The sequence below is a fragment of the Mesoplodon bidens genome, assembly GCF_964165515.1.
Source record: "Mesoplodon bidens genome assembly, chromosome: 11".
Taxonomy (NCBI): domain Eukaryota; kingdom Metazoa; phylum Chordata; class Mammalia; order Artiodactyla; family Ziphiidae; genus Mesoplodon; species Mesoplodon bidens.
This window is the reverse complement of record NC_138167.1, coordinates 73409836-73423792: the sequence shown is the minus strand read 5'-3', so window position 1 is coordinate 73423792 and position 13957 is coordinate 73409836. Positions and strand designations below refer to the sequence as shown.

The following is a 13957-nucleotide window of genomic DNA, read 5'->3' as shown; positions in this document are numbered from 1 at the left end:
CACAATGAGACTTCAAGGCATGTGTAATTGTGGGTATTACAGTATAAGTTAATGGTCAGGTTAGAGTCAGACTCAAACCCTGGCTCAGCTGCTTACTGGCTCTGTGATCTTGGGCAAGTCATTGCTCTGATGATGATGTTGACGAGGATGATGGTACTTCACTGAGAGGCCACGTTCCAGGATGTGTCATTAGTGGACTCACTTGCATCATGCAGTGATTGAGACCCCAGCTGATGAAGAAGAGACATGGGGACACTGGTCACATGGATTGGCCAGAGGAGTGGATACAGTTAGCTAGAAGGAGGGCAGAGTTCTTATCTTTTCTCATCTCACTCATCTGTTCTGGTTCAAGCATCGAAGACTTAAGACTCTTGCAGTGGCCTCCTACTAGGGGGACATTAAGTCCCAGTTTTCCTGGGACAATCCTGGTTTACACATATGGTCCTGGCAAAATTATTACTAACACTGCTTTTCAGTCTCAGAAACTTCCAGGTTTAGATGATAAATGATATGGTCTCCTGCTTCCCTTTCCCTCTCCACTAAAATTGTGTTTAGCAGCCTCTGATGGAGCTGCCCACAGAACTGATTTGTTTATGCCACAGTCTACTCAAAAACTTTTAGAGGTTCTCAACCATCTACTGAATAGAATCCAGACTCCTTAACCCAGCCCTGAGTACAGAGGCAGGGCTTTTACGTGCACATGCCCGTTAGCATGTTACAGAGTGTTAGTTATACAGGATAGTCTCAGTAAACACATGTTGAATTAACACCTGAATGAATGAGTCCATTCACGCTCAGGCTGCCTGTCAATGTCTTGAGTGTGTCACTCTTCTGCCGGCTTCAGGGACTTTGCATATGCCGTTCCTTCTGCCAGGAACCCTCCTCTCTCTTTTCCCTGGGGTAGTGACACATGTCTTCTTACTCTTTAGCTGTCCGTTTAATGCTACCTCCTCTGAGAAGCTTCCTTGACTCTCACAGATTAGGTCAGACCTTTCTTTTTTTTATTTCTCTCCCCTGGCTTTCTTGGTAATTATGTCTCTATTTGTGTGATTATTGAATAGCTGACTTCTGCACTAAACTCTGACCTTCCATGAAGACAGAAACTGTCTTGTTCCCTGCTATGTCCCTACTGTATAGCTCAGTGCCTGCAACATGCTACCACATAAATAGTTGATAAACGGACAGTGGGATAAATGAATGTAAGTCCCCTCACAGGCTGCCCTTTCTGAGCCAGTGCAGTTCATGTCACCTGGTTAAAGCCTTCCAATAGCGTCTTGGCACACTTGGAATAGATGTGAAGTTCTTACTCTGGCCAGCGAACTTCGGGCCCTTCCTAACTTTCTGCCCTCAGTTCGCACTGCCCTCCCCCGTCCTTCCTCTCCTCCACCATACTGGTTTCCTGGCTCTTCCTCACACCCTCCAAGCCCACTCCCACCTTGGGCCTTTGCAGTTGCCTCAACATCACCTCCTCCGAGAGGCCCTCAGTGTCCCTGCCACCTAAAACAGCACCCCACTCTCTCTCTATCCCATTCCAGGGCTTCGTTTCTTTGGAACACTCATCATGCGCTAAGTCATCTTGCTTATTTGTTTTTGTTTGTCTCCACCACGGAATATAAGCTCCCTGAGAGCAGGGACCTTGCCTGCCATGTTCATCATTAGATCCTCAGAGCCTGGCAAACAGTTGGCACTAAATCACTGTTTGGTGGGCGAGGGAAGGAATAAAAGCAGCGGCAGCGTGGGGCTGCCCCTTGGAGGCAGGGCAGGGACCCCTTCCTGGAACCCAGCAGCCCCTGGGGCGGGGCCTGTGGTGTCGCCATGGCAACCCACCGACCTGAGGTACCTCCTGGAGAGGCCACAGCTGCCCGCCTCCTGGGCCCACTTTGCACAGCTTCCTGTGTGTCACCACCACCACGGAGAGTCCCGGGGAGAGAGAGGAAAAGCAGCATCCTGGTGCGTGGGGGGACGGGAGCAGGCCCCGGTGGCGTGGTTCTCCTGATAATGAGCAGGGCCTGGGGGAGGGGACACCGGGGTGTGTTCTGGCACCTCCAGAGGGACCTGGGGCCCCGTCCTCCCTTGGTAGCTGCGAGTGTGGCATGTCAGCTCTTTCATGTAGCATTTCTAAAGCTGCAGGTTCCTAAAATAGGCCTCAGCACAGCGCCCCAAAAGACTGTTGATATAAAGAGGATGAATAACGCCTTCTATTAAAACCCAGTGACACTTTATAAGTCAGGCGGTGTTTTCTTCAGGTATTGCATAAGTCAAAACTCCCTGTTCTCATCCAGTTCCTCAGAAACAAAGCTCATCGTGTTACTCCCCCAGTGCTTAAAAATCATGGCTGGCTCCCAGCTGCCTGCAGGCTTCTTGGCCTGGTGGGTGAGGCCTTTGCAATCTGCTCCTAATGGAATCTCCCACTTGTCTCCCACCACTCTCGGGGTCACAGGTCAGTGGGCTCTTCACCTTTCTCAGAACCCATCTTGTGCCTTTGTCTGCAACGGTGGCCCTCTTCCCCGGAATGCTCTTCTCTCCTCCTTGGTCTGGCAGATGCCGACTCCTTTAAGGACCAGCTGAAATGCCTCCCCCCACCCACCCCGCTCTGTGAAGCAGCCAGGACGAGCTGGAAGCACCTTACTGTAATCTAGACGTACTCCTGGTTACCTGCTGGCTTAGCAAGGCAGGGTGCCATGGTGACAGCAAACAGCTTTGGGGTCAGACAGACCTGTGGTGGTGACATCACCTAGCTTCTCTGAGACTTTCCTCTTCACAGATCGGAGTTGTTCAGGTCTCTGTTTCAGAGCTGCTGGAGGTGAGCAGAGGTGAAGCAGAGTGACCGGCATGGAGAGGACGCTCAGTAAATGCTAGATGTCACCGTTGCCGTCTGTCGCCATCATGGCTGTGAGCACCTGCTGGAGAGAGACCATGCTTTCCTCATCTTCCCACAAAGCCAAGCATGCTAAGTGCCTCACCCATATCATTTCAGTTAATCTTTGGAGAAACCTAGGAGGCAGGGCTTTAGGAAGGTTCCAGAACCATCTCAGTGTTACATAGCTAGTGAGTAGCAGGTCTGGGATTTGAAATCCAGTTGTTCTAACCCCAGGCCCCACATTCTTCCTGGCCTGCCTCTGTTTTCTCTTTCATCTTGTACTGTCTCCCCCATGGCCACTCCACATCAGCCCCCGGGCCTTCTTCCAGTTCTTTAAATAGGTCACACGTGACCCCACCTCAGAGCCTTTGCCTTTGTGGTCTCCGCTGTCAGAACTTTCGAAGGCCTTTTTTGCTCCCTCACCACACTCGGTCTCTGCTCAAATGCTGTTTCTTCCCAGAGGCCTTCCTGGGTAGGATCCCCCGTCCACTATTCCCTGTTCCTTCGTTCTGCTTTGCTTCATCCCAGCCATCACCGCCAGCTCTGTGCCCGACCCTGCTCCAGGCTCTTGGGAACTAAGTGCTGAACAAGATACTCAAGGTTGTTAGAACGTACAGTTTTAAGAGTGGGGGAAATCAATAATAAAAAAAGAATACATAAGCAACCAAGATACTTTCAGGTCCTGAGACCCTGGTCCATCAGAGATATCCTGCTGTACTATATTGGCTTCCTGTTAAATAGCTTTTGTCCATCTCTTCTGTTAGAACTTTACACTGAAGACACTTGATAACTATATATTTGCAGATTGAATGCATAGAGGGATGAGAGAGAACAACTAGCCTGTGCCCAGTAGGATGCAGCAGGAAGAATAAGCATAGGCTTTGGAGACTGAAGATCTGGGTTTGAATTCTGAGCCTAGCACCTTTGAACTGTGTGACCTTGGCCACACCACTGCCAACAAGCCACTGCCATGTTCAGTTTCCTTATCTGTAAAGTGGTGTAAATTTCTGTCTCATGAGGTAGACTGTGACACTCAGATCAGGTTCTCTGTGTCAGTGTGCTCTGTAAACTTCAAGGATTACCTGCCTTTTGACAACTAAGTTGTCTCCTCCTGCCAGGCCAATATATGTTCATGAAGCACTGCTCTGAGTCTTGGACTGCCTTGGACATGCCATGCCTCCAGTACAGCTACTTCCTGGTTGTTTTTGCTGCTGGAAAGGGATCCGAATCTCCTACGAAACCCAACAACCGTTTATGGCTCATTCTATGAACTTGAGAAAGTCACTTCAAATTGGGGTTTCCAAATCTCCGATATGAAGTGGGGAGGAGTGAAGGTTTGCCTCTAAGGAATGTGGGTTAGACTCCTTATAAGATGAAAATCTATAAGGCATTATCTGCATCCTCTTTCCTGCCCATGATCCCAGATGAGTCAGATGAGGGATGCCTTGCAGCCCAGGAGCCTATGCTCACAGCCGTCAGTAAATCCTGTTGGGCACTTAGAGCAAGCTTGGTCCTTACTAAAAGGTCAGGTGGTTTTTATGGATCAAGAATGAGGCAGTTGGGAGCAGGAAGTTATCCAAGTGTGAACTGAGCTCTCCTTCTCCCATGTCCCAGAGCACAGCGCCAATACTGCCACACTGATCACCGTATTAGAACTTTTGCTTCAAGCCTCAGTTTTCATATCAGTAAATAGAGATATTAAGACATACCACATCATATTGTTCTGAGGTTTAATTCAGACCACACGTGTGAAAACTTGAGTAGTATCTGGCACACAGTAGGAACTTACTGTTGTTTTTTGAAGAAAGTAATATATTCAACAACATGTATTTACTGCACAATATCTGTGGGGCTAGGCACAGTGCCAGACACTGGGGACAGGTGAACAAAGATGACAGGGTGCCTGCACTTATGAGCTGACGGAGTAGCACCTGCCTTGCTTTCTTGATGGCGACTAGAGGGCAGAAACCAGTCTTACTCATGTTTGTATCAGACTCACTTTACTACAACTTCTTGTATCTAGACAGTACAAAATAAATTTTTCTTGAATTTTCCTTTATTTGGAAAATTGCCTTTGATGTGTTATCCTTTTTCATGCCTTATGTGGTAAAAAAAGAAAATGATTAGGAAATTCTGTAGATATGTGAATGTACCTCCTTATATGCTGTGCACTCTTTGATATCACGCGTGTCAATAAAGTAATGTCCACTGAGGCCAGACTATAGGAAAAACTTCATACCAGGCACTAGTGGAGAGTCAAAAGAAAGAGAATAAAATTGACAGCATTCTTAAGATGTTTATGTTCTGAACTGAAGAGCCTGTTATGTATAACAAAGGCTTGCAAAGAAATATGTAAGTGAATTTAGCAAAAATTGTAATATGTAAATTGAGTTTTAGCAAAAGTTGTAATGCAAGGCAGACTGTGATCAATGCTGCAATATTGGCACCATGTTTTGGAGACCATATGGGACACAGGATAAGGAGAGCTCAGGGTGCACTTGGAGAGAGCGTTGTGGTTATGACCTGAGATTGAATGCTTATCCTAACCCTACCTCTTACTAGCTGGGTGACTTTGGACAAGTCACCTAATCTTTCTGAGCCTTAGTTTTCTCATCTCTAAAATGTGCATATTAATAGAACCTACCTTATAGGGCTGTTATGAGGATTAAGTATGATGGTGTATGGAATGCATTTGCATAATGCTTATAAGGGCTCAGTGTATGGTGGCCTTTATTAAGTCACTTAATATACAAATGAGTAAGATAGATGAACACAGTGCTTTATTAAAAATTCAATATACCTGTCATTCTGGTTGAGTAATTCTTGATCTTTGCAAGACAAAAATCCATTATTAGTAGTTTTAAAGTATATAAAGTTTACTTCAGGTGACCTAAATAGAGGCCTTCCAGTCCTGTGGAGCAACCTAACTTATGGGACATGAGTTTCAGATGCCACTGTTGAGGGTCCCCCTAGGGAAGAAGACAAACGTCAAAGGGCTCCAAGGCCCATGGCCTGTATAGATATTTCAGAGTGTTGCATCCGTGCAGTCTGGAATGCAAGACCTTTGAATGCCCTGGAAACCCCCATGTCCAGAGCAATAGATGTGATGGTTCTGCTGTATTAGGCACTGCTCAGACCCCATCTGAACCCTCAGGGTTCATCCTGACTGCCACGTGTTCAAACAGACATAGAAGACAGCCAGAAATAGATGAACAGGATGGCAAGGAAGTGGGAACAATTTCTCCCAAGAAAGAGCTGAAACAAGTGGAGTACTTTGACTAGAAAAATGGAGACAGGGACTTCCCTGGCAGTCCAGTGGTTGGGACTTCGCCATCCGATGCAGGGGGTGTGGGTTTGATCCCTGGTCGGGGAGCTAGGATCCCACAGGCCTTGGGGCCAAGGGACCAAAACATAAAGCAGAAGCAGTGTTGTGACAAATTCAGTAAAGACTAAAAATGGTCCACATCGGGCTTCCCTGGTGGCGCAGTGGTTGAGAGGCCGCCTGCCGATACAGGGGACACGGGTTCGTGCCCCGGTCCGGGAAGATCCCACATGCCGCGGAGCAGCTAAGCCCGTGCACCACAACTACTGAGCCTGCACTCTAGAGCCCGTGAGCCACACCTACTGAGCCCTCGTGCCACACCTACTGAAGCCCACGCGCCTAGAGCCTGTGCTCCACCAGAAGAGAAGCCACCACCTGCGCACCGCAGCGAAGAGTAGCCCCCGCTCGCCGCAACTAGAGAAGAGCCTGTGCACAGCAACAAAGACCCAACACAGCCAAAAATAAAGAAATTAAAAATAAATAAATAAACACAAAGGAAAAAGAAAGAAAAATGGAGACGTGGTGGCTTCTCTATATATCTGCTGTCTGCAACAGAGACCAAACTTACTCTGTGTTGCTCCTGGGAGCAGAGCTGGGTAGCAGAGTGGCTACAGGCATAAGCCATGAGTCAGAGAGCCCTACGTGGGGGCAGTGGGGGAAGGGAGTACTTGGTGAGATTTCTTCTCTCTACCCTCTTTCCCTTCTGTAACCTTGCTTTCACCTCTCTCCAGGGTTGAGGCTGGGCAGTGTGGGGAGAGGTACAGTCATCAGCAGAATTCTTTGACTTGAACTCTCGTGGGTGGGTGTTGCCTCTCTTGGCCCACATGGTGCTCAGAGCCAGCTCCTCTCTGGAATGTTGCCATGAGTTCTTCAGAGAGTGTGCCCCTCCAGTCACTGGGAATTCTCACCTGCAACAGTAGGCCCTTCCAGGGCTCCAGCGATAACAGGCCTGATCTTGGCACTGGCAGATGGGTGAGAGGGAGAGTGTTGCCTTAGTTCCCTGTTTCTGATGAACGAGGGTGGTGGTGTATGTGTGAATGTTGTGTGCCTACATGCACGTGAGAGTGCAAAGGTGTGCATACCTAGCTGGGAAGACCAGGGACTGGCCCAGAACAATAGAAATTGCTTTTGGTGGTGTGCTTTGGTGGAGGAAGGGGCCGCAGATTTCAGGGGACGCCATCCAAAATCAGCCATGGCTGTTGCCAGGGAAAATGTGCCAGGACTTGAAAGGGTTAGAAGATCTGAGTAGAGACATTCTAGAGAGTTCTGAAAAGAATCCCGGAGATTTGTATCCAGATGTGGTTTTGCATAAGATGTGATGAGAAACACCCATCCTGTGCCATCACAGCTTTGAAAACATTACAGGCCATTTGTTTCTATGTTGTGCATTTGAAATCTGGAAGGGGGTAGCGTTTTAATGTTTTGAATCTCTCTGCAGCTCAGTGTTTCCTTAGAAATACCAGATTTCCATATACTCTTTAACAATCTGGCTCCTGTTCCTCCCCTGATATTTCTCTCCTACTTATTTACAATTTTGGAAACAGCTTTTAAAAGAGCAGTTTGTTGGGACATAAAATACAAACCAAAACCCTAACATTTCTCCTTGCTGTTGACGTTTGCTTTCCCCTCACTACACAGCTTACTCGCCAGCGTTAGCATGGCTTCCTTTTACAATATGTTACTAAGAGCCAGGGAAAAGTAATGATCTTTTCCTTGGCTCTTTGAATTACGAGGCGTCACATTAGTCGATTAAGCTTCAGTTGCTCTCTGGGGAAACTGGAGTTGAAAATCCTTACTTCAGAGAATTGCCCAAATTCAATGAGATAACATATGTAAAGGGCCTGGCATGTTAAAATAGGGGTTCAGTAAATGCTAGCTCCCATATTATAAAGAAGGCAGCAGGAGACAGCACTGTTCAAAAGCACACATCCATAGGTATAGTCATTTCTGCTATAATACCACATATGCATTCCCCCAAATCACCATCATTCTACAAAATTGCACAATAAAAAGTACAGAGATCACTGGAATAATAAGCTAGGGGCACAACATTCAAAAACTTTGTCAGTGACGCATGGGAAAGAAGGTAGGAACCTAATAGAAAGGATAGCACAATTTTATACATGTTAAATGGTTAAGAGGCACATAAATACAATAAATATGGCACTTCACCTTGGACTCGAAGTTGCTTTTGAAGCTCTACGAGTCCTTAATAGTTTTTTTTATAATACATTTTTTTAAATTTATGTAATTTATTTATTTTTGGATGTGTTGGGTCTTTGTTGCTGCACGCGGGCTTTCTCTAGTTGCAGCGAGTGGGGGCTACACTTTGTTGCCGTGTGCAGGCTTCTCATTGTGGTGGCTTCTCTTGTTGCGGAGCATGGGCTCTAGGTGCATGAGCTTCAGTAGTTGTGGCTTGTGGGTTCCAGAGCGCAGGCTCAGTAGTTGTGGCTCGTGAGCTCTAGAGCGCAGGCTCAGTAGTTGTGGTGCACGGGCTTAGTTGCTCCGCAGCACATGGGATCTTCCTGGACCAGGGCTCGAACCCGTGTCCCCTGCATTAGCAGGCAGATTCTTAACCACTGCGCCACCAGGGAAGCCCTGAGGTTTGCTTTTGGAAGTGGACTTCAGAAGGGCTGCAGCTTGTGTGTTATTGTGAAATGTTAGAACGTAGGTTATCTGGGCAGGTGTGGCTCACAACCCACACTGTAAACTCAAGTAGCTGGTAGATGTTTGAGGTGTGAGCACGTGTGCATTTTTGCATATTCCTACAGGGCTCAGTTCAGCTATGTGCAGTTTTCTGCATTCATTTGATGTTTTTTAAGGAAGAAATCAAGCATAAGCAAACAGACAGTTTGTGCTAGGCACAAATTGTTCCCTAATGTATCACTTGCATTGAACGCATTTGTGTTTTCAAAACAAGCATTATAGCAGAAATGATGTACTTAGCTGATGCTGTTGAATAAATGAATGAATAGTGGGTGGTCTAGCTCAGTGATCCCCAACCTTTTCGGCACCAGGGACCGGTTTCGTGGAAGACAGTTTTTCCACTGATGGGGGTGGCGGGGGGGTGAGGGCTGGTTTCGGGATGATTCAAGCACATTACATTTACTGTGCACTTTATTTCTATTATTATTACATTGTAATATACAATGAAATAATTACACAACTCACCATAATGCTGACAGGAGGCAGAGCTCAGGCCATAATGTGAGCGACAGGGAGCAGCTGTAAATACAGATGAAGCTTCGCTCGCTTGCCCGCCTCTCACCTCTTGCTGTGCAGCCCGGTTCCTAACAGGCCATGGACCGGTACTGGTCCTTTGGCCCAGGGGTTGGGGACCCCTGGTCTAGATGATAAAATAAGCATTATGCTACATTGTGGAAAGTACATTTGTAGCCTTTGGAACTGGATTTTTAAAAAACCATGGTCCTCTGGATTTCAAAAGTAATGGATAACTATTACAGAGCTTTTGGTGCCTCCTCCTGCAGTGACCTTCAGACTATGCTTGGAAGAGCCCCTTCAGGGGTCGCTGGCAAAGGGAGGGGAGCTGCAAGGTTCCCTGCCCTCCTCTTCTTCAACCAGAGCCCTCAGGGTTGTATCTGCTTTTCTTTTTTGTTTTCTTTTGAAGAAAGGGTTCTGCTGCTAATTTACAAGCCTCCAAACCACCACTAGTGATTCAGTTGACCAAATTTTGTTTTACAATCTAGTTCTCAGGAATGTATCTTTTTTTGAAAAAACATAATCCTCAGTTGGTACTATTGGGCTCTGAATACTCCAGAATTAGTAGAATTTGTCCAAGAAATACTCAAGTGGGGCTTCAAGTTACCATTTTGCCGCCAAACTACTCAGCCAAGTCTCATCAGCAATGGTGTATGCGGGGCTTCCTGTCAAATCCAATGCCAGTCTGGGCAGATCTCAGATGAAAGTTGATGGGCATTTAAATCTAGCGCATTGATGATGTTCTCTTCTCTTCACAGACACCAACAACATGATTTTCTTTCTTTTCATTTTTAGAGAGCTGGATTGAAAGATGTCTCAATGAAAGTGAAAACAAACGTTATTCTAGCCACACATCTCTGGGGAATGTTTCTAATGATGAAAGTAAGTGCTTGAAACTCATTCTTCCACGGTGTCCTGGATGCGGACTGTGTCCTGATGAGGAATGGTGCTTCTAGAATGCTAGACTGGGGCAAGTTACCTGAAACAAGAGGCTCTCCAGCCATTTATGAAATACCCCAGGCCCTCCCTGTAATATCCTGCAGTAAGGAGTGCAATGCAGTCAGGTGAACGTGGAAACTGAGGCCATGGCAAAAACTTGCCGTTTACATATTTTTATTGTCTGAGTCCCTAAAGACCCCATCTCAGTGATGCTCCAGTGGGAAAATGTGGACCTTGAATGGGAAAGCCATTCCATGTAGATGTGGGTTTAAAGTGTGTCATGGGACTGTTGTTTTAGAGTCACGAATATCCTTGGTGTTTGAAAGTAACAGTTTCTCCTGGATCTTGGGCTAGAGAATTGGTATTAATGGAAAGATACAAACTGCTCTGTTTATACCTTTCCCTGTGTTATGTCAGACTGGGGCTGTGGGTGCCTTATATTAAGAGCAGAAGCCTACTTGGGACTTGTATTTGCTCCTAAAGCCCTGCAAAAAGGGGGCAGCTTATTATAAAAGTCATTTCCAGCAGGGACAGTGTCTCTCTTGGTTGGTAAAGAGCATCTCCTTAGTTCAATTTTCTCGAAGATTCAGGGAATCTTCGTGGAAGATTTAGCCATACTGTTGTATGTCACAGTTGTTTTTCTTTTTCATTGCTGCATAGTACTCCACTGTATGTATATATCACAATATACATATCAGTGTAAACGTTGATGGATATTTAAATTGTTTCGAGTTTTTGACTGTTTCTTAAGCATCTCTGAACATTCTTTTTTTAAGTGTATTTTATTGTGGTGGAATATACCTAACATAAAATGTATCATTTTAACTGTGTTAAGTATATAGTTCAGTGGCATTCAGTACATTCCCCTTGTTTTTTTGTTTTTTTTTTTTGTGGTACGTGGGCCTCTCACTGTTGTGGCCTCTCCCATCGTGGAACACAGGCTCCGGACACGCAGGCTCAGCGGCCATGGCTCACAGGCCCAGCCACTCCATGGCATGTGGGATCCTCCTGGACCGGGGCACAAACCCACGTCCCCTGCATTGGCAGGCGGACTCTCAACCACTGCACCACCAGGGAAGCCCACATTCCCCTTGTTTTGCAACCATCACCACCATCCAACTCCAGAACTTTTTACATCTCCCAAACTAAAATTCTATACCCATTAAACAATAACTCTCCATTCCCCTTTCCCCCTAGTCCCTAGCAACTACTCTTCTACTTTCTGCCTCTATGAATTTGACTACTGTAAGGATCTCACTTAAGTGGAATCACATAGTATTTGTCCTTTTGTGACTGGCTAATTTCATTTAGCTTAATGTCTTCAGGGTTCATCCATGTTGTAGCATGTATCAGAATTTCCTTCCTTTTTAAGGTTGAATGACACTCGCTCGTATGTATATACCACATTTTGTTTATCTGTTCATCCACTGATGGACATTTGGGCTGCTTCTACCTTTTGGCTATTGTGAATAATGTCGCTATAAACATGGGCATACAAATTTCTGGTCGATTTCTGCTTTCAGTTCTTTTGGATATATAACCAGATGTGGAATTGCTGGATCATGTGGTAATTCTATGTTTAATACTTTGAGGAACTGCCATATTTTCATGGTGGCTGCACTATTTTACATTCTCACGAGCAATGTGCTAGAGTTCCAATTTCTTGACATCCTTGCCAATACTTGTTATTTTCTGTTTTTCTGGGGATTTTTTTTGTAATAGTCATTCCAGTGTATAAGGTAGTATCTAATTGTGGTTTTGATTTGTATTTCCCTAATGATTAGTGATGTTGAGCATCTTTTCATGAGCTTATTGACCATTTGTATATACACTTCGGAGGAATGCCTATTCAAGTCTTTTGACCATTTGTTAATCAAATTGTTTATTTTTGTTTTTGAATTGTAGGAATTTCCCTAATGATTAGTGATGTTGAACATCTTTTCATGTGCTTATTGATTATTTGTATATATTCTTTTTAGAAATGTCTATTCAAGTCTTTTGACTGCTTTTAAATCAGATTGTTTCTTTTTTCTTGGTAAATTGTAGTTCTTTTTATATTTTGCATATTAACCTCTTATCAGATATATGTTGTGCATATATTTTTCTCTCATTCTGTGGGTTGCCTTTTACTCTGTTGATTGTGTTCTTTGATGCACAGAAGTTTTCAATTTTGATGTAGTCTAATTTATTTATTTTTTCTTTTGTTGCCTGTGCTTTGGTGTCATATCCAAGAAATCATTGCCAAATCCAGTGTCATGAAGGTTTTCCTCTATGTTTTCTTTCAAAAGTTTTATAGTTTTAGCTCTTATGTTTAGTTCTTTGATCCATTTTGAGTTAATTTTTATACATGGTGTAAGGTAAGGATTCACATTCATTCTTTTGTTTGTGGATATCCATTTTTCCCAACACCATTTGTTGAAAAGACTGTGCTTTCCCCATTGAATGTTGACACCCTTGTCAAAAGTCATTTGACTGTGTATGTATCTGGACTCTCTATTCTGTTCATTGGTCTATATGTCTGTCTCTATGCCAGTACCACACTGTTTTAATTACTGTAGCTTTGTACTGAGTTTTGAAATCAGGAAATGTGAGATCTTTAATGTTCTTTTTCAAGATTGTTTTGGCTATTCAGAGTCCCTTGAGATTCCATATGAATTTTAGGATGGATTTTTCTATTTCTGCAAAAAAGTGTTGTTAAGATTTTTCTAGGGATTGCATCGAATCTATAGATCTCTTTGGATAGTATTGACATCTTAACAATATTAAGTCTTCCAGTCCATAAACACAGGATGTTTTCACATTTACTGATGTCTTCTTTAATTCTTTCAGCAATGTTTAATAGTTTCAGTGTACAAGCCTTTTGCTTCCTTGGTTAAGTTTATTTCTAAGTATTTTATTCCTTTTGGTGCTATTGTAAACAGAATTGTTTTCTTTCCTTTTTAAAATATTTATTTATTTGGCTGTGTCGGGTCTTTGCTGTGGCACGCAGGCTCTTCGTTGCAGTGCACAGGCTTCTCTCTACTTGTGGAGTGCGGGTTTTCTCTTCTCTAGTTGTGGCACGGGCTCCAGAGCATATAGGCTCTGTAGTTTGTGGCATGTGGGCTCTCTAGTTGAGGCGCGCGAGCTCAATAGTTGTGGCACTCGGGCTTTGTTGCCCCCCGACATGTGGGATCTTAGTTCCCCGACCAGGGGTCGAACCCACGTCCCCTGCATTGGAAGGCGGATTCTTTACCAGTGGACCACCAGGGAAGTCCCTAGAGTTGTTTTCTTAATTTCCTTTTTGGATTGTTCATTGGTAGTGCAGAAAAATGCAGCGGACTTTGTATGTTGATTCTGTATCTTGCAACTTTGCTCAATTCATTATTAGTTCTAGCAGTGTGTGTGTGTTCTTCTTCTGGTAGTATGTTGAATAGGAATGGCAAAAGTGTTCCTCATCTTAGAGGAAAAGCTTGTAGTCTTTCCACCAAGTATGATGTTTGCTGTGGGTTTTTCATTTGGGCTTTACTCTGTTAAAATAGTTTTCTTCTCTTCCTATTTTGTTGAGTATTTTTAACATGAAAAGATTCTGAATTTTATCAAATGCTATTTCTGCATCAATTGAGATGATCATGTGGTTG

The 13957-nt window shown here is 44.6% G+C and overlaps 1 protein-coding gene across 1 annotated transcript in view; it reads left to right on the top strand.

The window, feature by feature from the left end:
* Positions 1-13957, top strand: part of RFX4 (regulatory factor X4) — a gene marked incomplete at both ends in the record, with an annotated part of 169765 nt that overhangs the window by 15724 nt on the left and 140084 nt on the right. Inside the window, one exon of the mRNA XM_081249530.1 lies at positions 10197-10283. Within this exon, the coding sequence (XP_081105656.1) occupies positions 10197-10283 (87 nt within the window). The remainder of the gene's footprint in view (positions 1-10196; positions 10284-13957) is intronic.